The sequence below is a fragment of the Sinohyriopsis cumingii genome, chromosome 14 (genome assembly GCF_028554795.1).
Source record: "Sinohyriopsis cumingii isolate HCF-2022 chromosome 14, ASM2855479v2, whole genome shotgun sequence".
Taxonomy (NCBI): domain Eukaryota; kingdom Metazoa; phylum Mollusca; class Bivalvia; order Unionida; family Unionidae; genus Sinohyriopsis; species Sinohyriopsis cumingii.
Genome location: NC_142974.1, coordinates 43,131,794 through 43,157,335, shown reverse-complemented (window position 1 = coordinate 43,157,335; position 25,542 = coordinate 43,131,794). Strand labels below are relative to the sequence as shown.

Here is a 25,542-nt window from a genome sequence, read left to right as displayed (position 1 = left end):
AAACTTATTTCTGAAACTTCATTATTGTATTTGGGATATCTCATTAAATGTAGAGCACTGGTACCCATGATATGAACCCAATGATGTACTTCATTCAGCGCATGTTAAAACCTACAGTGTACATGCAGTGGTGCCATTATGTAAATATGTTCACTAACTTATTGTGAGCATTTAATCAAACCATATTATTGTTCGTTATTGTCATACTGGGATCACATTTTAATGAGTTTAGTTTTTACAACTTCAAGGTAAAATAAAAACGAAATTACTGGTGGACTGATATAAAAAGTCTAATGCAATAACGCAAGAAAAAACAATAATTGAGACAAACGGCAAATGGGAGAGCTAGTGTTGCAGCAACCCATGATCAATTCTTGTCCTTGTCTGATCAAGTTGTACACAAATCTGAATTAGGTCAAAACAATAAGAAAACATAAAATAAATAAATTTCTTTACTTTTCAATTTTTTTTATACCACTGCTATGTAATTTTCATGCCAGCCCCAAGAGAGGTATTTATGTAATTTTTGCTATTATAAGTTTGGCAAAATAAATGCATTTAGGACTTACCACATGCATCTTATGATGTCATCTCAGACTTGTGGTTCAGCTTATATGCGGGTCATGCACTTTTTATTGTTTATATTTATTCACTTTGGGGGGAGGTCAGTTTATATGCAAATGAGCTTATATGTGAGTATATACGGTATGTCGTGATATTGTCCATTTTTGCTTCAATTTTTTTCCTGCACAGTAGCTCTAGATATAGTTATCAAACTCCATAGATGTCTTGCACTTTGGGCAATGAAGAAGACTATCAATTATTGGGGGGAAAATCCCAAGGTCAAAGTCACTGTCAGAAAGATGAAAAAGGGCTAAATACAATAACTAAACATCTCTACCATCTATATGTACCATTCTTGTGAATGGCTCGCACATAGGTAAGAAACAGATTGTTGATTTTTTAGTCCAAATGTCAAAGGTCAAATGTCACTGTGACTGAAAGAAGAAAATGGTTTCTGTGCAATAATTTGAATTCTCCAAACTCTATGGTTACCAAACTTTGTTGACAGCTTTCACTTGAGGTACAAAATAACTTTTGAGTTCAGGTCAAAGGCCAGGTCCCTGTGACTTAAAGGAGAAAATGGTTTCCACACAACTAGAATTCTATGCTATCATCAGTTACATGTATCATACTTTGTAGAAAGACACTATTGATTTTGGGGCCAAGAAATCCAAGATGAAAGGTACTTAAACTGAAAGAATATCTTATGTTTACTGGGTACTATTATTTCATCTACATTTGTGACAGTGTTTCTTCAGTCATCAATAAATATACCACACTAATACAAAATGAACTTTTCATTTTTCCTTGATACATCATAGATATGTGATACCTCAGTAGATGTCTTTCTTGACTTGGAACTGGATATAAAAGCTCTACGAGAACTTCATGAAGAAGCCATAGAGAACTTACAGAATGACTTACAGGTACTTCATCAAGACACGGACTCAAATAAGTCCGACTTGAGGGGTCTTCACCAAGAAATGGACTCTCAGAAGTCAGACTTTTAGGGACTTCATCAAGATATGGACCTGCAGAAGTCAGAGTTACAGGGACTTCATCAAGATATGGACCTGCAGAAGTCAGAGTTACAGGGACTTCATCAAGATATGGACCTGCAGAAGTCAGAGTTACAGGGACTTCATCAAGATATGGACCTGCAGAAGTCAGTTACAGGGACTTCATCAAGATATGGACCTGGAGAAGTCAGAGTTACAGGGACTTCAACAAGATATGGATTTGCAGAAGTCAGACTTACATGGACTTCACCAAGATATGGACTTGCAGAGGTCTGACTTGCAGGGACTTCACCAAGATATGGACCTGCAGATTAAATTAGGCAAAAGAAAATGTGACATAAGACATAGACAGTTGGATTCGAAAGTGAGAAAACTCTCTAAGCAAATCGTGGTCTCTCAAGGTAAGAAAGAACCAGATAAATATACACATTGCTTTTTACCTGCATCACAACTTTGCTCATCAATTGCATTTGGGGCATGATATCTTCAACGGGTCCCATCCATGTGTCCTTCCATACGTCTGTACATATGTATATTATATTTATAACCAGGGATACATATTAGAAGATTGCTCATGCTTAGTTTAAAACTTTATAGAAATGTGTTTATTTCATTGTAGATAGTTTCATTAAATTTTCATGCAGTTATATTGATTTTTCTGTTTTCATACATTTTAAACTTTTGTACTTAGACATGCTCCATAAGGACCTTGCTGATACAAATGGGGAAAACTAACATAATGTCAACAAATAGCATTAAACATTTTTATGTTTTTGAAGATAAATTAATTAGATTTTTATGCCACTAAATTAATATATTTTCTCATTTCTATAAGTACGTTGGAACTTTTTTGTGCCTTCTTTTTACAGTATGAATTTTGTTTTCATGATGATGAAAGAAAGGATCACATAGAAACAAGCTTTTATGAAAATGTTGATGCCCTGATTAGGCTTGTATACTACTAAAGCAGTTATCCATTTTTTAAACAAATTCTGAACATTTTGAACCTCGACATCTTGAAGTGATATGAGTAGTGGAGACAGACATATTATGTCAACATAGTTCTGTTTTTATTTTAATTTTATTCAAATGACAATGGTCTGCTTATGGTTAACTTCAGGGTCTTAATGACCTAATTTTAATGAGTGTCTTAAGACCTTTCAAATTTTAACAAATATTATAGATGTTTGATGAAATATGGCTGTTATTAACAATATTTATCATTTATTTGCCAAAACTATTTGGCAACTTTGAATCTGATGTAAAGCATTGCATATCAGTCAACAAAGATTTATAGATAAAACAGCATACATGTACATGTACAGTACTGTAAAAGCAGTAACAGCTTGGTACATGGGAGGTAACTCCTGATTCATGAGTTTCCTACAAAAATTAGTTTTGTAAATTTTAGACCTTGACTGCTCCAACTTATTAAGGATGCATACCAGTAGTGCTCTCATTCAAAAAATTTCAGTATCGAACACACTTGAATTTGAATGAGTGAGGTTCAAAATAAAATGTATATACTTTGTTAAAAGTAAAGATATAATGCAGTTTGGTGATCATGTTGTAGCTTTGTTTATTTGTTGATATTTGTAATCTTCAGAGTGGCAGACAATCATTTTGTTTTAAATTGCAGGTGAAAAGACAAATATTGAATGTGAGCTATTGGTTGTTATGTAGATTTATCAGTGATCTTGATACCATACATGTAGAAAACTGATGTTGCTCTTTTCATTGCTATATTTTAAGGTTTCTTTAAAAGAAGATTTATGTCTGAAAAAAGGGTATGATGTTCACCTATCAGACAACATTATAAATAACTGAAGATCTCAAATCTCTGGCTGTATGTGCAAAAGAGGCAAGGATCTGTTCAAGTAATTTTGAAAAATGCAAACAACCGATAAGTACAAGTGCATAAGAAATAATTTCATGAACTATTTGGTACATTGGTTTTTTTCTGTATATGATTAAAACATTTAATCTCTTTTCAACTCAGCCTTGGAAATTTCAGCTTTGAATCTGGAACTCACTTGACAAGTGCAGATTGCATTAAAATAAGCAAAATTCTGTTACTGCTGCTAGACCACCCACCAGCTTACTGATACCTGGTGAGTTACATGTACTGCTATAACACCACCAGGCAACTTACTGATACCTGTTGAGTTACATGTACTGCGATAACACCACCTGGCAGCTTACTGATATCTGGTGAGTTACATGTACTGTGATAACACCACCTGGTAGCTTACTGATACCTGGTGAGTTACATGTACTGCGATAACACCACCTGGCAGTTTACTGATACCCAGTGAGTTACATGTACTGCGATAACACCACCTGGCAACTTACTGATACCCAGTGAGTTACATGTACTGCGATAACACCACCTGGCAGCTTACTGATACATGGTGAGTTACATGTACTGCGATAACACCACCTGGCAGCTTACTGATACCCGGTGAGTTACATGTACTGCGATAACACCACCTGGCAGCTTACTGATACTGGTGAGTTACATGTATTGCGATAACACCACCTGACAGCTTACTGATACCAGGTGAGTTACATGTATTGCGATAACACCACCTGGCAGCTTACTGATACCTGGTGAGTTACATGTACTGTGATAACACCACCTGGCAGCTTACTGATACCTGGTGAGTTACATGTACGGCGATAACAACACCTGGCAGTGTACTGATACCTTTTTGTGGCATGTACATGATGCAAATAATGCTAATTGATAGTAGAATGTCACATTAGCATCTTTGTCTCTATAGAAACTGTACAGTATACATAGCACATGACACACTTGATATAACTTTAGTGAAATGGCTATTTATAAAAGCAGTCTTTATTGGGATGGTTGGGTGCAGTTTCTGAAAATAGAGAAATGCTATTAATGTATCATCTCCTGATGTTACTAAAAATGTAAATAAATTGAAGAGAGAGAGAGAGAGAGAGAGAGAGTTCAAATTGCTTCTATTTATTGAAAAGAAAAATCTTTAAAAATGTTCCAAAATTTTGACCAAATATTTGTCTAATTTTTCCTTTTATCAGAATTTTGTCTTGGAAAAGATTATTTAATACCAATCTGCAGTACAATCTGATTACCATAAATAAAGAAACCTAAGGTTTCAATGCCTTGATCAACTTCAATCAAATTTGATAGGGTATTAGTTCCTTCCAACTCATTCCACAACCAACATTGATTACATTTGATATTTTAGTGCAGTGTGGAATGTAGGTGAGCAACATCAGGCCAACTTGGGCCTCATGCTAAATTATGCTGTCAGTGTGCATTACAGCATGGCATAAATGTGTGTGTGTGTGTGTGTGTCTGAGTGTGTGTTTGTTCCATCTCCAATATGTCACCTTTCAATGAACAATGCCACCAATTTGTAGTTAAACACAGTGATGTCATTGATGTGATGGGAATCATTGGAAAGATACATCCCCTTATTCAAGAGTTATATTAGAAATGTTAACAATTTTCAAATCATTAATGTATAAATTGGGATTCATACTTTTTAGCTCTATTGGTCATAGACCAGAAGAGCTTATGAGATGGCCAGTTGTCCATTGTTGTTGTTGTCCAGTTGTTTTATGCTCAAGATACTGTCTAAGGCCTGTATGGATTGCATTTCTGTCTAATTTTTTAAAATTTTATTCCCTGGACTGTGAGGGATGTTTAATGTTTTTCATCAGTTTTGCAAATGTGTTTTTATATAAAAGTATTGTATGTTGTATATATACCTGAACAGTATACATAATCATGACATGAAAAGTGCTTGAAGGAATAAAGTTTCCTGTTGACTTAATAAATGTCTTTGTAAGTGAACCATAATCAAATCACTTTGTATAATGACACCACTAATTATTCTATTCTTCTTTTCAAAATAATTTCATTCTTTGTGGTAGATGAATAGTCATAGTAAAATAAAATGACAGAGTTATTATGGTGTATTCACTTTGCTGTGTGATATCATTGTTAACAAGTATCCACTTTGCTGCATGATATCATTGTTAACAAGTATCCACTTTGCTGCATGATATCATTGTTAACAAGCATCCACTTTGCTGTGTGATATCATTGTTAATGAGTATTCACTTTGCTGTCTGATATCATTGTTAACAAGTATCCACTTTGCTGTTAAATGTCATTGTTGTGAAGAATCCAGTTTGCTGTGTGATATCATTGTTAACGAGTATCCACTTTGCTGTCAGATGTCATTGTTATGGAGAATCCATTTAGATGTCAGGTATCATTTTTAGAAATAATATTGCACAGCATAATACTTTAATGTCAAAATTTTACACAACTTTTGAGATTTCTGAATGTGACTGTCAATATTTAAGCAACTCACATAAACTGGATTTTACTTGATTACAGTTTGCCTTATTTGGTTAACTAAAGTCATATTGAAAAAAAACAAATTCATAGGACCATCTTTTCTTTGTTATTGTAGGGAGAAGAAAAGGTTCAAGGCGGCCAACAGAGAAAGGTAATGACATTGTAAATTCTATAATAGTATTATATTAATTAATGTTCACCTTCAAACTTAAAGTTTTAAACAATATTTAACTATCTGTGAACCTAGGCATAGGTTTTTACTGAGTAATAAAAGGAAATTTATAAAGATTCCATTTATAGAAAAATCCTTTGTGCCATCATGTAGGATGATTTCCAATAATACCTTCAAGTGGTTGCACTTTTCAGGCTCTGCTGACCACCATCTCACATTGTTTTATGACGAATGGTAGCACAGGAATACTGAATTTGGTTGAATGCATGGTTAAATTCTTCTTCAGATGCATTTCTTGATGATAACACCTTATGAGTTCAAGCAAATCCTTGCAAATCCAGTGCTCCCAAGCTATATTTTGTCTTTTAAAAAAACAAAAGATTTTCTGTCCACATAGGTGATAGTCAGACAAGAGTGATCTCCCATGTATATAGGGATTCATTCCATATCCACTCTATACCTCACTTACTAATTACTGTGTCATGTGGCATTTCCAAATTAATGCAGTTGGAATTTCTCATTTAAGGAAGGCATACTCAGTCTAATCTACATTTTTTCACTATTGCTTGCTCTTTTCTTTCCAAGATGAAGTTTTGTAGCTCTTTTAGACTAAAACTTTATCATAAGAGATGCATGTTGATGCCCTCTTCTTGTACCTGTCCTGGTCACTAGTACATTCAGTAATGTGTACTTGACCTATTTATGGTCACTGACTGATTACTGTACTAACAAAAGATAAACATGGATATCATTTGTATAGACATTTTTTTGGTGTCCACTTTATTTTAAGCTTATGGGACACTTTTCAGTCACTGACTATTTACAGACCAGAAGGTATTGCATGTAATTTCTATGTTCATTTTTATTGTGCACTAGCATAAACTGCATTGTAACTTCAAACAGCACTTGACAAATGCCTCAATAAGCAATTTTCTTATGGCAGAGAGTAAAGCCGAGTACTTTCTGATATGAATGAAACATGGCCAAACCATCCAACCCAAGGCATCACATACAGTTCCAGGTCTAATTGCACATCACCAACAGCAAAGGCTATTTTAATATCAGTAATATTTTACCCATCACTATCACTGCTAACCTTTTCATAATGTAAATTACTCAGATCCATTTATAAAAATTACATTCTCCCATTAGATAGAAAGTTGTAGAAAGCTTAGAACTGGAAGAAAAAGCCCACCAGTCTGCTCCCCATGTCATAGATCCAGTCACTGTAGACATCCCCATTTTCAAGGATGACATTATGAATTGGTTGTAAATTTCATGCTATACAGAAATTTTGCTTTTGCTTGTGTTGAAATACTGCTTTCCATATTATTTAAGTGTTATTCCCTCACTTCCATTGCATATGATTGTATTTGTTGTTTTATTGTAAGCTTTTTGGAAAGCTGTGTTCCAGTTGTTAGCAGTGCTCTTTGTAATAATTTCCCTAACAGTGATCAGGTCCATATTATATGCTTGTGCCTCTTTTATCCTAATTCAGTTCAGGTTGTTTTTCTTTGATTTGTAATTGCTGACAACTGTTAGTTTGTATTTAATTTGATTAATGATGATTCAGTGCTGTATGTTCATTTTAGTGTCGTTTTAGCAGATCATATACCAGCATAATCATCTTTATTATGTTCTAGTGATCATACCTTATTTATTTATAAATATTATGTGTTTCTTTGACTTTGAATGATTCATTGCATCTGACTTCAGGTGGCCTGCCATCCATTTATATTATCATCAGTTTTTGATATTATTGTTAATTGTTTCCGATTTTCTAGTTTGCATCTATGTAAAGGCAGGGATGGGGAAAATGTGGACTTAAAAAATTCCATTGTGATACACATTCCAACTGCCTTGCAAGTACTAATTGCCAATGGACATATGCAAGTCCTTTCTGCTATTTATTGTCAGAAGAGATCAGAGACCTTACAAAAAGTAGACACATATATATGGGGAAGAGGAAAAAACATCTCCAGAACATACTGGATCCTTATCTGAGTCCCTTAGGTCTCATAAATAGATTAGCTCTTCAATGGTGAAGGGCACTCCCCAATCTCAGGAGAATATGAGGTTTGTCTCTTTGCAGACATACAAGACCCATGGACCCATAAGTCAGTGCCTGTTGTGGTTAGGACCAAGGGAGAAATAATTTAGGTTAGAGGATGAGTAACACCCATATGACGGAAGAGCAAAATTCCTCTCAAAGTCCACAATACATTGATGAAAGGGGGCGAGTTGCCCATCTGTGAAGAGCAGCACACTCTCAGATTCCATAGCCTTGAAACGGAGACAGGTCAACCCACTCTTCTAGATCTGTAAAATCTGAGAGGTTTTCATACAAATCTGAGTCATGTGACGTAGTTATTGGCTGGTTAATGTTCAGTGACAAGTGAATGAGCACCAGTCAAAAGTCAGCATTTATTGGGCACTGGGCAATGGTCACTGATGTGTGAATATCAACCAATGCTCATTAGAGCTCCTTTGGTATTGGGACAAGATTGGTGATGTGTCAGACCCAGATGCCCCAAACAATTGCCTGGACCAGAGGCAATAGTCAGAGATCATCTTCAATTTATCATATATCACAAATTGGACAGATTACCAGTATGGTTCACAGCTGGCATTGGTAACCTTCAACAAAACCATAACAAATATCACAGGACGCATTTTCATCACCCCATTCTTCTCTTGCTTGCAAGTTGCAGTGTCTTTACTTGACCTCAGAATGACAACTAATGATATCATTTGTTTTGCTACTGCCTGAAATTTGCCCACCTCCTCCTGTTTCATCTTGGTGAAGAAAAACCAGCCTACATTTAAGCAATTGATGAAGTCTGATGAGTTGGCGGACTTTGTACACTCTTCAGAGTGGCAGATACAAGACTTAAATGTTGACAGAACTCTCCATCCAAATTTAATAAAGTGTACTATATTTTGTGCAGTAGTCCCATCCATTGACAGAGACGTATTAGGCCTGTAAATATCAGAACCATCTTCAGTATGGATGAAGCTTGCACATTTCAGTGCCATGCAACAATTATTCTTGAATGTCCTTGCAATATATGCTCTTTGCTTGACCTGGTATCGATGTCAGTCATCCAGCAAGCAGCCAAGCTTCATTTGTCATTATGTCCTCTGAGCAAGTTTATAAATCAGTGTTTTCAGTGGAATATGTGTTGTGCACGGCCACAATGGACACTTGCTATAAGAGTGGTTGGGAATCGTCAGTTAGTTGAAAGAGATGCCTGTGTCTCCACTTCTGTCTTCCTCAAAGAGCATCATAAGGCCACACTCAGATTACATCCATTGTCACAGAAGCTACTATTTCATGGGTATGTGGTGGAAGTTCAAAAGCAGGTAAATCTCACACAGGCCCAGTTTCACAGACCTCAGTAATCTTTTCAGAGCAGGGAGGAGAGAAGCAGGACAACTATAGGGCACAGAAGACAAAGGCCCTATACACATTTGAAAATGAAGTGCTCAAGGGTAAATGATGACAAAAGACGCAAAGTGAGGATCATATCAGTTTTTGTCGATGTCAGCCTCCATTCCCAAAAGAAATTACATCCTCCACAGATCTCCATTATCACAGATTCCAGTAGAGGAGGGTGGAGATTCAGACGCTTTGCAGTGGAATGGGAAAGACTTTTGCCCAGATGATCCATTGATTCTGCAATTTGTCTTGGAGGAGCTCCATAATACATTCAGTACTTTTCTCACTCTCTTCTTCCAAAATATTTATTCAGGACCAACATTCTTCAAAAGAAAGCAGAGAATGTTCTGACAAAAATGGGTGACCGAGATTGCTGGAAACACAAAGTCACCAGGTCTTTATTCAGGATTATTTCTAGTGCCAAAGGCCAATATAGCACTTAGTTGTCATATATTTTAGCTTTCTTGTCTATTTTATATAGGTACGATATTTCAGAATGGAAGCATCAAAACAGGTTCTAAATGCTTTCAGAAGGAAGACTTTTCAATCATTCCAGATCTGGAAGATCTTTACCTCCATTGTCCAAAGCACAAGTTCTTGAGGCAATTCCTGAGGTAAACTTTCAGGGAAATGGTATTTTAATTCAGGGCACTCCCTTTCGGTTTCAACAATCAGTCCCTGGATCATCATCAGAAATTATGAACAGGGTAGTGTCTCATTTCAGGACCATATCTGCATCTGTGATGTCAAGTTACCTGGTTGACATACTATAAAAAGCACCAGTTGAGTTATATTTTAAGTTCAGACATGAATTTAGTTGTTTAACTTCTAGCCTGCCTTGGATTCCTTGTCAAAAAGTAAAAATCTGGTATAATCCCATCCCATCATATCATCCATTTTGGGGCAGAGAGTTTAAAATGCACATGAACAGGGTCCAGGGCCGTCATATCCTACAATTCAACTGTGCTAAATTGTCTCATATGGCAATGGTTGGGGGAAGGGGTTCAAATCCCCAGATATGGTTTGGGATTTTCTTAAGTGGTGTCATCAGTAAAAAATTCACATTCAAGTCTATCACATCCTGGCCTTCCTCACTGCATTGGTTGACAAATCCTATCAGAATCAGCCAATGCAAACAAAATGTCCGATTTACCCCTTGGTGTTCAGTGAAATTTGTGTCCTCTCGGTCTGGCCACTCATAGATCTATTTTGGACAAAGTGGAATGCAAAGCTTCCAACTTATGACACTCCACTCCCATATCTGAAAACCTGGCCTGTTGATGCTTATTCCATTGACTGGAATGATATGGACTTAAATTCTTGTATCTCAACATATGTGATTCCAAAGCTTCTGCTAAAGGCAAGGGAATCTGAGTGTCATTTTATCCTGACCCTTCAAGTGGGAAAATATCATGGATAAACAACTTATTGCACCTTTAGTCTTTCCTTGCCTGCTCAACAATCTCACTAGCAAGTGTTTGTGTCCCAAACTGAATTTCATATGGGTTCTGACATGGCTGAATAAAGCTATGTTGGAACCACTGTCAAGGCCCAGGGTATGTCTCCCTCAGGACCATGCTCTGTTGATGATCTAACATCTCATCCCAAGAATTATTTCACCTACTAGACCTCTTCATTGTTGCATTGGATCTCATAGTTCTGGGTCGCCTGTTACTGAGACCACTGTAAATGATTCTTTGTCCCAATGGTAGCCAAAACATTGGACATTGGATCAAACAGTCTTAGTCTCATATTATATCTGGTCACATCTCAGCTAATTGGACATCTTCACTCGGCTTACAGCAGATGTTCCCTTATATGTCATGCCTTCTGGAATCATGATTCATATGGATGCCATCACAGCAGGTATGAGTGAATGTTGTTTGCATTTTACATCATTTCTTGTGTCCACTACATATTTTCTCAGTTGTTGAATAAGTATGTTTTATATTTAACAGTTCTGCCATGAATATCTTGGCCAGGTGTTGGCATCCAACATAAAGCTTCCCTGCCTATTATGTCAGTGGTGTAGCTTGTAAATTGTAGACTTACATGTCAACCCTTCTTATTTTTATCAACAAGCTGTCACGTATCAGCTATAGTGTGAAAGCTTAATCACCCCACTTTACATTTCTATGTAAACCAAACACTTTTTAATTCCAATGAATGATTGCATTAAATAAACAAGTCCTCTCAGTTAAACACAATTAAATAAAATTCATCCGAGACTGATGATTATTGCTGGGAATACTTAAATTCTTAAGTGAAGATCTCTTATATGGATAACTAATGCACTATACAAATGAAAGATGCATATTCATTGTAGAAGTCCAAACCCATAAACAAAGTAAGGTGCCTTACACTAACCAATCAGGAATTAGGTCAGCTTGGTCTTTCCTGAAGTCAGATCAAGTGATGTTTACCTGGATAAGAGTATGACTCAACCTTGAAACTTATGAATGAATGTACACATTACCATTACAAGGTGGTGAAGGAGGGTGATCTCATTTATGTACAATTTTGAATGAGGGAAACCTCCAATCAAGTTACATCATCTTGCATAAAAGGTTTATTTATTCTCTAATCAGACAACTGACTCGAGATCAAATGAAATAATGGTCAACTTGTGGTAGCTTACCTCTGAGATCTGATTGTTTATCACAAGGGGTGAGTTTGACCAGGAGAGAAATTTAGCAGCATTTCAACAGGCTGCATTTCCATATGATTTAGAGTCTTCTCAGAGACACAGCCTTGGGAATTTATGGCATATGGCATCACTACTTCAGCTTGTATATATCTCTCAAGATTTGAAGCTGTCTCACATACCTTAGGGGACTGGAGTTGGGCCTTCTCATGGGTAAGAGGATTGACTCCCTCCGCTACTTACCTATTCTACTACGGTAAGTTATTATGATGATTTGAAGAATAGGCCAAGATTTAGAGTAAAATATATTTCTTCAATAATACTTACCCAGTCATAATAAGAATGCACTCTCTCAACCTCCTCAAAATTACATCCTACTGGCAGTGTTTATTCTGCTTAAGTAATAGCCAAAGTATAGATGGCATGATTTAATCCATTCAGGTGAATGGGATTAGACATTTTGTTTCATTAAAGAAAATGCATCCCTCCTTCAGTCAACCTCAGCATTCTTCAGCTACTACCAACTTGAATAGCAGTCAATAGAATTTGAAAAATGCATCCACTTGCTTGTGCCTGGATGTACTTCATTATGGAAAAAGTCGTAGTGTGTAATTACACTAAAAGCTGTAAAACAGTCTTAATATGGAGCAGAGCTACACAGCACTTAATGTTATGGCAGTAAGATGTATGATCCTCCACCCCACCACCCAATATTATATATATCATGGTCAATGTCTTACATTGTAAGACTATGGGCCTGATGTATATACCTTCAATGATGAAGAATTACATGTCATTGCAGACAATTGCAAATTTGAATTGTTTCTATCTCTTGGTCTTTTTCATATTATGGATTTTCATCTCAGTATTTTATGGTCAAGGATCAATTGCTCTACCTTTCAGAATGTACTTAAGACTGTACCAACAACATAGGTGGCACTTTACAGTTTCGTATTTTACATAGGGTTAGAATTTTAAAGAAAAATTATTTCCCTGGCTTTCCTCACTGGTTATACTGGTTATTTAAAAAAGACTTTGTATATCTTAGATATAATTCAAAGAATCTTTAATTCTCTTTATTATGGTGTATGATTGATGGGTTCATAGAGTATACAGCTTGTCCTTACTCCAGATGTGCACCTTTCACAAAAAAAGTGCTAGCTCCACTTGGTCATTTTCACTTCCTGAACTTCAGAGGTAAATTGTATAAAAAGAGCTGATAACTTTTTTACATTTTATATATTTGGTAATTCATTCATTGCACTTTCAGAAGCTCATATTATCTAGAGTGGAAAAATTTATTTTCCCTATTTTAATATCTGTTATGGATAATGTACTTTAGACTAATTCAGGATGATTTTTTAGCACAAGGGAGCAGTCATTTTAGTCAGCAGTGTGCTTAGATCATGTACAGTTTCCAAAAGTACAATATCCAAGGAAATATCATCCACATTACATTAATGAAGCATAGATGTATGCCAACATTCTCGCCATTGTGCATGTTTTAAATGCAAACATTTTCACCTTACATATGTCAATCTCTCAAAAGTACATAATAATTGGTGAGTGCCCCATATACTGTATGCTACTCTGGAAACCTAGATATACTGGCAATATCAGATTGGTCAGTTTGGCACCAACAGTTCACTGTCATTGGAAGACATTCAGCCTGTGGTATGTAATTGTTCTGTTCAATTCTTAAATAACAGTGATCACATAGACCAGTAAAATCCTTCACACACAATATCATATATTTTATCTCATCTGGACTGAAGGCCAAGTAAGTCTATAAAATGATGTTTCATCAGTTGCTCATAATTTTTTAACACATGCTGTTTTCAATTTTTTCTCAAAAACACACACAAAACTTTCAGCACATGTAACATTTTTTTCTAATCAAGAGACTCATTTGGGCCTACTATTGCTCACATGGGATACTGACAACTGTGAGCTTATGAAAGCTAATTCATACCTGTAATGAAACTATGGAATGGGAAAAAAGGTTTTGCTGCTGCATTGTCTTTTAGGCCTATCAGAGAAGTTAGCCACAGTTGCATGGTCTAATTTTATTCATTTGACTTGAAGCTGTTTAAATATTACTCCATCAACAGTAGTTTACAATAGTACAGTATAGACTATATAATGACTCAAAATAATTTGTATTTGATTTAATTTCCTGTAAATTATATATGATCAAAATGAAATGTGGTCTGGTCACAACATTTAGAAAAATTTGGAAGCTTTCTATGGTCAGACTATTTCCCAGATAGTCATTTGGACAAAAAGTGGATCCATGTCTAAAGAAGCTAATTAACTTTGGAAATGGTTCAGGAAAAAAATTATTTTAACTTATTGCTTGTTTAATTTAAGGTGTAATGTTTTGTTAATTCATATAACTTATTCTATTAAAATTCATGAATCCTGTATTGTAAAATTATTGTTTTAAAATTATAACAGAGTTTTCCAAATCATAGAGGTAGCAAGGTCAGCCAATGCACAGTAGATCTTGAGGATAATGTCCCTTTCTTGAAAGCCTCCCACCCACTTCTGACCAGCATCACCCACTTTATATGAACAGAATGTCATGGTAACACTTTTTGTGTTCAGAAGTACACTTCTAATATAGCCAGTGGCTCGCATATAGTGCAAAATTTGTCAAAATTACCCTTCATGAATGACCTGATAATGGACTTTATTAAAATAAATCTTGAATATTTGTTGGTTTCTCTGTTTAATTCTTTGACATTTGTTCAAACATACTATAACTTTAATTCATTCTAAGAGTAAGTAACCCAATTATTGTTGCTACAATTCAGCTCAAAACAGCATGACAACAGTTGCCAGAAAGTAAAACTGGTATGCCAGCCATTGTGACATCTCCTTAATAAATTACAAAATGTACTCGAGGTAATGTACCAGACTTAAACCAGTCCATCTCATGACAAGCTCACTTCCTTCGTAAAGACTGGGCATATTGCATAATAACTATGGATTGCCAATGAAGGAACAAGTTCTTGCAAAATGTCAGAAATTCTCAACTTAGAAAAAAAAGTGAAAGCAGTTCGACTAAAAAAGAAGGTGGAGTCCTTTGATGACTGCTGAAAATTTGATTTCATCAAGATTGCAATAAGCATCATCAGGTATACACTCCACTGCAATGGGAAAATGGAAGGGATGAACAATGCTAGCTGGAATCAAATGTTTGTAACCTGACTTTATTGACAAGTTGCAACCAAATGTTTGTATCCTGACTTTATGATCAATATACAACCAAATGTTTGTACCCTGAATTTATTGACAAGTTGAAATCTAATGTTTGTACCATGACTTTATTGGCAAGTTCCAACGAAATGTATGTATCCAGACTTTATTGACAAGTTCCAACCAAACGTATGTACACAGACTTTATTGACAAGTTGCAAATAAATGTATGTACCCAGACTTTATTGACAAGTTCCAACCAGACAAGTTGTTTGTACCATGATTATTGATTATCTGATTATGTCATCAAAAACAGTAGCAATGAGGTTTACAGAATGATAACAAGGATAGCCAATCAGCTGCAAGATCACATAATTAATAAGCATGGATCTAACTCACTATCAAATTCATTCAAGAGCTTGATGATATAAGCACACATTGCAAGATTGATCAAGATTGGATCACAGATGTGTCCCATATTCTGCTAAGAAGTTAAGCCAGTCGGAGGCATGATTAACTCATTAGTATGCATGGATATCTCTCATTATCTAACTCATTTGAGACCTTAATGATACAAGCATATATTCCAAGTTTGAGTAAAATATGGCCTCCAGAACAGCAGTGCAATTAACCAATCAGAGATAACAAATCTTGTCATCAGGCATGGATTTCACTCATTATCGAACTTGTCTATATACACTCATGTTCTAAGTTTGATTGAAATCAGTTTAGAAATATGAACTAGAACTGCAACAAGCAGGATGGAAACATGCATGCCACAAGAGACGATGGATAAAGGGCCATACTATAAGCTCACTTGGTCTTATGCCCAGGTAAGCTAAAACTACTCAACAGTAGATATTCAAATTTGACAGAAAGCATTCTGCACTGTCATATTTTTCAAATTATGCCAATTCACTTTCAAATATGGCCAACATTCCTAAAAGATATAACTTTCAGATAACTCTTTTCAAAAACTGCTCAACAGAATTTGACCAAATGTTGCAGAAGGCATCATGACTTAGATGGTTTTCAGTTTTGTACAAATTATGCCAATTTGCCATCAGTTGTGGTCATTATTACTAGAAACACAAACATCTAAAACTGCCCCCTCAAAATCCCTCAATAGAATTTGACCAGATTTGGCAGAAAGCACTATTAGCTCCAACTTTCATTAAAATGATGTCAATCTGTCCTTCCCTCCAACAGTCATTAAAATGACGTCAATCTGTCCTTCCCTCCAACATTCATTAAAATGATGTCAATCTGTCCTTCCCTCCAACATTCATTAAAATGATGGCAATCTGTCCTTCCCTCCAGCATTCATTAAAATGATGTCAATCTCACATTCCCTCCAACATTCATTAAAATGATGTCAATCTGACATTCCCTCCAAAAGTCATTAAAATGACGTGAATCTGTCCTTCCCTCCAACATTCATTAAAATGATGTCAATCTGTTCTTCCCTCCAATATTCATTAAAATGATGCTACTCTGCCATTCCCTCCAACATTCATTAAAATGATGTCAATCTCACATTCCCTCCAACATTCATTAAAATGATGTCAATCTGATATTCCCTCCAACATTCATTAAAATGATGTCACTCTGCCATTCCCTCCAACATTCATTAAAATGATGCTACTCTGCCATTCCCTCCAACATTCATTAAAATGATGTCAATCTGTCCCTCCCTCAAACATTCATTAAAATGATGTCAATCTGACATTCCCTCCAACTTTCATTAAAATGATGTCAATCTGTCCCTCCCTCCAACAATCATTAAAATGATGTCAATCTGTCCCTCCAACATTCATTCAAATGATGGCAATCTGACATTCCCTCCAATATTCATTAAAATGATGTCAATCTGTCTTTCCCTCCAACATTCATTAAAATTATGCTAATCTGTCCTTCCCTCCAACATTCATTACAATGATGCAACTCTGCCATTCCATCAAACATTCGTTAAAATGATACCAATTTGCCATTCCTTCCAACATTACAATTATGCCAATCTGTCATTCGCTCCAACATTCATTAAAATGATGTCAATTTGTCATTCCCTCCAACATTCATTAAAATGAATTTAATCTTCTTTTAAGCATGGTCACCATTACTAACAATAGAAAAGTCTCTGAAAGACTTCTCCAAATTTGCTTCATAAAATTTGGTCAAATTTGACAGACAACATCCTGGTCTAAAGCACCTTCCAATTTGTTCAAAATGATGCTGATCCACAGACTGCCTTTTACATGTTGTGTGATCGTTCAGCTAGGAAGGCTTTGGAGTTATTATTGAACAGTTCTGTATTTTTAATTTGGCATTTTTAATTTGTTTTATGTTTCTCTTTAGGAAATACCTAAATTTACATGGCACTGCATAGCTAGGATTGTTTTACTGTGGCATTGAGGGGTTTTGGGTGGCCAAGTGGTCAAAATTACTTGCCATTTTAAGTGACCACTGCCATTTCAACTTCTATCTGCATGGGTTCAAATCTCAGGCTTAGCTAGTGTGCTTATGTGAGAAAGCTGCAAATAGCTTCCCAGGGTTGGTGGTGTTTAACTGGGGTTTTCCTGGGTTCTTCCTCAACCATTTATACTGGCCACCATATATAGCCTATCTTGCACCGAGAAATGGCATTAAACCCCAAAACAACAACAACTGTGGCACTGTATACCAGGTATCCAGGATTGTGTTACTGTGGCAATGTATAGCTCAGATTATGCAGATGTGGCACTATATAGCTAAGGCTGTGCTAATGTGGCACTGTACAGTTACATTGTGTTAATGAAGCACTGTATAGCTAGGATTGAGCCAGTGTGGTTCCACATAGCTAGGACTATCTTAATGCAGCACTATTTAGCTGGATTGTGCTAATGTGGCATTTTATAGCTAGAATTGAATTAATGTGGCACTGTATGGCTAGGATTATGCTAATGTGGTACTGTATAGCTAGAATTGTGTTATGTGGTACTGTATAGCTAGGGTTGTGTTAATATGGCACTGTATAGCTAGGGTTGTATTAAATTGTGGCACTGTATAGCTAGGGTTGTGTTAATGTGGCACTGTATAGCTAGGATTGTGTTGCACTGTAATATAAAAAATATGAAACTGCAGATACTATAGGAAAATTATACTGACTATGTGATAAAATGCCAATATGTTAAATGTTATCATATTTTCCAATGTTATCTTGAAATTTACACAATACATGTTGATTTATATAAATTTCTTAAAAGTGAAATAAATACTTTCAGTACCATTGTCATAAATAAAAACTATTTTATCTATTTCATGTGTAAAATGTAACACCTAACACAGGTGAACAATTGTTGGCTCTTGATGTACAGGGACGGTTGATTGTTTGGATTCTTCTTAGGTTTACTTTAAACAGATTATTGGCTATATAATTTCAAGGAAATTATATCTAAGTAACTTTCCCAATGACATATAGAGTTAATAGACCCAGAGTGGCCTGGATTAATATTGAAATATTAATCCTTCCGGTATCAGGCTGTACAAAATTTTTGGCTTCATTTTTAACTATTTCTCAATACATTTTTAGAAGGGTAGGTAAGATTACAAAATAAACTTTTTGTCACTTGATGTCACCTCCATTTTTTTTTAAAAACACAATCATGCAAGTTAATAAAATTTGAGTTGCCTAAAAAATCGTCCACTTTTTCAGCATGCTCTGGGTATATCATTTTTGCCTCTTCCCAAGAGCTGCAATTAGTTAGTTTGGTAAATACTTCCTCCAATCTAGACTTCTGCTTCAGTTTTTATATTTCTGATGTTACATTCAATACTGATTTATATTTATACATTACTGTCAATGGCTACTGTATATAAACATATTAATAACAATTTTTAAATGAATTGAGATATATTGAAACATTCATATATTGGTACTTTAATAAATTTAACAATTAATATATAAGTAATTGGACTTACTTGAACAGGAAAACATTTCTTCGGACCATTTACTTTATCATAAGTGTTGAAGATTTGTATCACTTCCATAAAACATTCCTCTGACATGTTTCTAATATTAGCAACTGTTGTCACACTTGTTGCAGGCAGGAACACTGTGTGTATATATATATATATATATATATATATATATATATATATATATATATATATATATATATAGTTTACTTTTGAGATCTGATTTGCAGTTTAATTCATGATATAATTTCATTCAAGAAATCATGAATGAGTCATTGTCTATTCTGCTAAATATATTTCAGGAATCAATTTAAATTAAGAAGAACTGAAAAAGAAACTATTAATGTAAAATCATGAATATTGTGAATGTATTCGAGCAGTACCCTAATTAATGGATCTGCTTTTTAAAGTCTCTTCAATTTTACCAAATTAATCACTCTTTTCAAACAAGCGATACATTATTAAAAATGATTTCATTTAATTGAAAATCCCTGAAATTCATATTGGGGAGGGGGCTTCATCATGGCTTGGACTGATGCATTTGCTGCAGTTATTATTATTATTATTATCCAGTAATAGAACCATGCTATATTATTAACCTGTCTTCCACTTTTTCATAACACTGACAAGGCAGGTGCCCTGGGGTTATCATATAAGTTCTGTACTCCTTTGCTCCTTTGATGATTTTGATTAACACAGTTATTATTATTATTATTATTATTATTCTTTTTATTATTATTGTTGTTGCTGTTGCTGATGTTATTCATCTTGATGATGATAATATTAATGCTTCAGTTTTGCTGTTGTTACTTGTGTTGTTAAATCTATTGATCACAAATTTAATTTTCTTTTTAGATGTTCAAGAGATACAACTGTTGCTAATTAAGGCCTATGAACATGTCCAGGTGATTTCAATGAGCCCAGTATTTGAAAGTGCTGTCAACTTGAAAAACCTTGAAGATTTCTACACAGATATAGTCATAGAAGAAGAAATAGAAGAGTCTGTTCAACATAGAAAGAATGAGAAAAAGGATAATAAGGAGAAGGTCACAAGTTTTAGACAATTTTTTTATAAAGATGACAAGAATGTAACACGCATTATTCTTAAAGCTCCTGCTGGTCAAGGAAAATCTACTTTTTGTCGGAAACTTGTGCATACTTGGTGTTCTGTCCAAAAGAAAAAATTAAATCTTCTCATTGGTGCTACAGTCTCTGACAAATCTGAAACAAATGGTTTGAAAGATGAAGATGAGATGCTCAGGTTTGATGTTTTATTGTATATCTGTCTTAGAGACATCTCAGATGAGAAAACATTGATGGATGTGGTATACACACAGTTCCCATTTCATGAATCACAAGATATGTCACATAGATCTCATATTGAAGCATTAATTGGGCAAGCAGAGAACAATAAGGTTTTGCTTATTATGGATGGCCTCGATGAAATGGGATATTCATCATCTTTCATTCACAAAATAATGCAAAGGAGCCTGTATCCGCACCTTACAGTTCTTGCCACAACTCGACCTTGGAAGATTGGTCAGTTAAATCTAATCAGATCTGCTGATATTGACTTGTTGCTGGATCTCCAGGGGTTCAGCTATGAAAACAGTATGTTGTTTGCCAAGAGGATCTTTGATAAGTACTACAGGGATGAGTCTGCCATAAAACAGTTTAAAATCAATATTAGGTCAGATGATCTGATTGCTAGTCTCATTCATGTACCACTTCTCTTGCTGTTTATTGTTCATGTTTGGTATGAGAAGAAATCCTTCCCACAAACAATTCATGAACTATACTTGGAAATTTTTAATGTAATGGTCAATAGGTACATGGAGGTTATGAGGAGGAAGCAAGAAAGTAAGGAAAAAGAAGATAAGAAAAATGTTTTGCTGAAAACATGGCCACTAGAAAGCACAACTTTCATTTTAACTCATAAGCTAAGAAATCAGTCACTTGTTCAGCAATTTGGTGAGGAGTTTCTGGCTGCTCTGTGTGAAGTTGCGAGTCAGTTTTTGACCACAAATGCAGAGGAAACTTCCTTGGTTTTTGAAGACAAGGCTCTTGTGAAATTACTTGGAAAAGATGGGTTATCAAAGTTTCAGACAGCCCTAGACTTGGGTATTCTTTCAAATTCAGACTCACCTGGAATATTCAGGAAGAAAATATGTCTGACTTTTCTTCACAGAACAGTACAAGAGTTTCTTGCAGCCATAAACATATGTTGTAGAGAGAACAGATGCAACATTTTTCTAGATTCATTGAATACACTTGATGAAGTATTTCAAAATGAGAATATCATAATGTTTGTGGCAGGCATTTCTACAATTCATTGTCAGAAGGTATGTGAGAAGATATATGAAATATGTGATGAAGATATGGATCTGGACAGAATGAATCCAGTGGACTTTGAGGATTGTATTAGAAGTGATCCTCTGAATTATACCAGTAGATATTATATGAAGAATCTATGTAGACTTTATAGGAACTGTATCAGGGAAGCCTGTGAGGAGACTATTAGTATGAAATTGCACTCTCTGTATCACAATGGAAAGGATTTCATCAAGTATATAATTCAGGATGATTTTTGCCCTGGTGACATTATGTTAGATTTGCTAAGTTTTAGACATGTGACCATGAAAGGTAAACTATTGCTATCAAAGTGTACTCAGCTGAGGTGTCTGGATCTGGTTAGGTGTGAGTTAGATGATCCTACATTGGATTTGTCAGAGTTTAAAAGTCTGACTGTGCTCAGTCTTGAAAATGTGACCATGAAAGGTAAACTATTGCTATCAAAGTGTACTCAGCTCAAGTATCTGAATCTGGTAAGGTGTGAGTTAGATGATCCTACATTGGATTTGTCAGAGTTTAAAAGTCTGATTGAGCTCAGTCTTAAATTTTTGACTATGGAAGGTAAACTATTGCTATCAAAGTGTACTCAGCTCAAGTTTCTGAATCTGGATGGTAGTAACTTTGATGATGCAGCAGTGGATTTGTCAGAGTATACCAGTCTGATTAATCTCAGTCTTAGAGGTGTGACCATGAAAGGTAAACTATTACTATCAAGGTGTACTCAGCTCAAGTTTCTGAATCTGAATGGTAGTAACTTTGATGATGCAACATTGGATTTGTCAGAGTGTACCAGTCTGACTTATCTCAGTCTTGAAAATGTGACCATGAAAGGTAAACTATTGCTATCAAAGTGTACTCGGCTCCAGTGTCTGAATCTGGATGGTAGTAACTTTGATGATGCAACATTGGATTTGTCAGAGTTTACCAGTCTGACTAAGCTCAGTCTTAAAAATATGACCATGAAAGGTAAACTATTCCTATCAAAGTGTACTCAACGCCAGCATCTGAATCAGGATGGTAGTAACTTTGATGATGCAACATTGGATTTGTCAGAGTGTACCAGTCTAACTAATCTCAGTCTTAGAGATGTGACCATGAAAGGTAAACTATTACTATCAAAGTGTACTCAGCTCAAGTATCTGTATCTGCATTATAGTAACTTTGATGATGCGACATTGGATTTGTCAGAGTGTACCAGTCTGACTGAGCTCAGTTTTGAATATATGACCATGAAAGGTAAACTATTGCTATCAAAGTGTACTCAGCTCCAGCATCTGAATCTGAATGGTAGTAACTTTGATGATGCAACATTGGATTTTTCAGAGTGTACCAGTCTGACTTATCTCAATCTTAGAGATGTGACCATGAAAGGTAAACTATTGCTATCAAAGTGCACTCAGCTCCAGTGTCTGAATCTGGATGGTTGTAACTTTGATGATGCAACAGTGGATTTGTCAGAGTGTACCAGTCTGACTTATCTCAGTTTTTATCAATTGACCATAAAAGGTAAACTATTGCTATCAAAGTGTACTCAGCTCCAGCATCTGAATCTGAATGATAGTGACTTTGATAATCCAACAATGGATTTTTCAGAGTGTACCAGTCTGACTAATCTCAGTCTTAAAGATGCGACCATGAAAGGTAAACTATTGCTATTAAATTGTACTCAGCTCAAGTATCTGGATCTGGATTGTAGTAACTTTGATGATGCCAAATTGGATTTGTCAGAGTGTACCAGTCTGACTAATCTCAGTCTTAAAGATGCGACCATGAAAGGTAAGCTATTGCTATCAAAGTGTACTCAGCTCAAGTGTCTGAATCTGGATTGTAGTAACTTTGATGATGCAACATTGGATTTGTCAGAGTTTACCAGTCTGACTAAGCTCAGTCTTAAAAATATGACCATGAAAGGTAAACTATTGCTATCAAAGTGTACTCAGCTCCAGCATCTGAATCAGGATGGTAGTAACTTTGATGATGCAACATTGGATTTGTCAGAGTGTACCAGTCTGACTGAGCTCCGTTTTGAACATATGACCATGAAAGGTAAACTATTGCTATCAAAGTGTACTCAGCTCCAGCTTCTGTATCTTCATTATAGTAACTTTGATGATGCGACATTGGAATTGTCAGAGTGTACCAGTCTGATTAATCTCAATCTTGGAGACGTGACCATGAAAGGTAAACTATTGCTATCAAAGTGTACTCAGCTCCAGTGTCAGAATTTTGATGGTAGTAACTTTGATGATGCGACATTGGAATTGTCAGAGTGTACCAGTCTGACTAGTCTCAGTTTTTATCATGTGACCATGAAAGGTAAACTATTGTTATCAAAGTGTACTCAGCTCCAGCATCTGAATCTGATTGATAGTAACTTTGATGATGCGACATTGGATTTGTCAGAGTGTACCAGTCTGACTTATCTCAATCTTAGAGATATAACCATGAAAGGTAAACTATTGCTATCAAAGTGTACTCAGCTCCAGTGTCTGAATCTGGATGGTAGTAACTTTGATGATGCAACATTGGATTTGTCAGAGTGTACCAGTCTGACTGAGCTCAGTTTTGAACATATGACCATGAAAGGTAAACTGTTGCTATCAAAGTGTACTCAGATCCAGCATCTGAATCTGAATGGTAGTAACTTTGATGATGCAACATTGGATTTGTCAGAGTGTACCAGTCTCACTTATCTCAATCTTAGAGATGTGACCATGAAAGGTAAACTATTGCTATCAAAGTGTACTCAGCTCCAGTGTCTGAATCTGGATGGTATTAACTTTGATGATGCAACATTGGATTTGTCAGAGTGTACCAGTCTGACTAATCTCAGTCTTAGATATGTGACCATGAAAGGTAAACTATTGCTATTAAATTGTACTCAGCTCAAGTATCTGAATCTGCATGGTAGTAACTTTGATGATGCCAAATTGGATTTGTCAGAGTGTACCAGTCTGCTTAATCTCAGTCTTAAAGATGTGACAGTGAAAGGTAAACTATTGCTATCAAAGTGTACTCAGCTCAAGTATCTGAATCTGGATTGTAGTAAGATTGATGATGCAACATTGGATTTGTCAGAGTGTACCAGTTTGACTAATCTCAGTCTTAAAGATGTGACCATGAAAGGTAAACTATTGCTATCAAAGTGTACTCAGCTCCAGCATCTGAATCTGGATGGTAATAACTTTACTGGTGCAATATTGGATTTGTCAGAGTGATCTCAGTCTTAGAGATGTGACCATGAAAGGTAAACTATTGCTATCAAAAGTGTACTCAGCTCAGTTGTCTAGAAATGGTTAGGTGTAAGTTAGATGATGCTACATTGGATTTGTCAGAGTGTACCAGTCTGACCTAGGTAAGTCTTGAAGAAGAAACCATGACGTGTAAGCCATTGATGTCAAAGTATATTCATCTCAATTGTCTTAATCTGGATTATTGTTCTGACTTATGTGCTGTATTGGATCAGACTGATGAACTGCATGAACTTTATAGCATGGACAGACTGATTTGTATCATCCATGATAATGTAGAAATGTGTAAAATCAATAATGTATTGATGTGTAACAGTCTGGCCCAGTGTACACAGCTACAGGAAGTATCAATGAAGAATATGGATATGGGAATTGGATGGCTTGAATTGCACAACATGGACAGTCTGACTTGTATCACCCTTGATAATGTAGAAATGTGCAAGACCAGTAAAGTAATAATGTGTAACAGTCTGTCCCAGTGTACACAACTACAGAAATTATCAATGAAGATTATGGATCTGGGTGATGGACTACTCAGTCTTAATAGCTTGATCATGAATCAGCTTGTTGTACTCACCCTTGATAATAT

General features: G+C 35.6%; 2 protein-coding genes across 2 annotated transcripts in view; both read left to right on the top strand.

The window, feature by feature from the left end:
- LOC149783646 (uncharacterized protein CXorf38-like) overlaps positions 1–6,092 on the top strand; it is a 12,304-nt gene extending 6,212 nt beyond the window's left edge. Inside the window, exons 3-4 of the mRNA XM_089931890.1 lie at positions 1,386–1,984; positions 6,056–6,092. Of these exons, the coding sequence (XP_089788016.1) occupies positions 1,386–1,574 (189 nt within the window). The 3' untranslated portion in view covers positions 1,575–1,984; positions 6,056–6,092. The remainder of the gene's footprint in view (positions 1–1,385; positions 1,985–6,055) is intronic.
- Positions 1,590–25,542, top strand: LOC149783645 (uncharacterized). The gene is made up of 6 exons (XM_089932882.1): positions 1,590–1,853; positions 2,453–2,536; positions 6,056–6,091; positions 9,284–9,475; positions 9,711–9,825; positions 20,206–25,542. The coding sequence occupies exons 1-6, from the start codon at positions 1,590–1,592 to the stop codon at positions 24,918–24,920; spliced, it is 5,406 nt and encodes a 1,801-aa protein (XP_089789008.1). The 3' UTR covers positions 24,921–25,542.

Coding starts and splice junctions, on each gene's coding strand:
- LOC149783645 (XM_089932882.1), top strand. CDS start 1,590: ATGGACCTGCAGAAGTCAGAGTTACAGGGACTTCATCAAGATATGGAC. Junction 2,537..6,055: donor TTGATGCCCTGATTAGGCTT/GTATACTACTAA, acceptor TTGTTATTGTAG/GGAGAAGAAAAGGTTCAAGG. Junction 6,092..9,283: donor AAGGCGGCCAACAGAGAAAG/GTAATGACATTG, acceptor CAGTGTTTTCAG/TGGAATATGTGTTGTGCACG.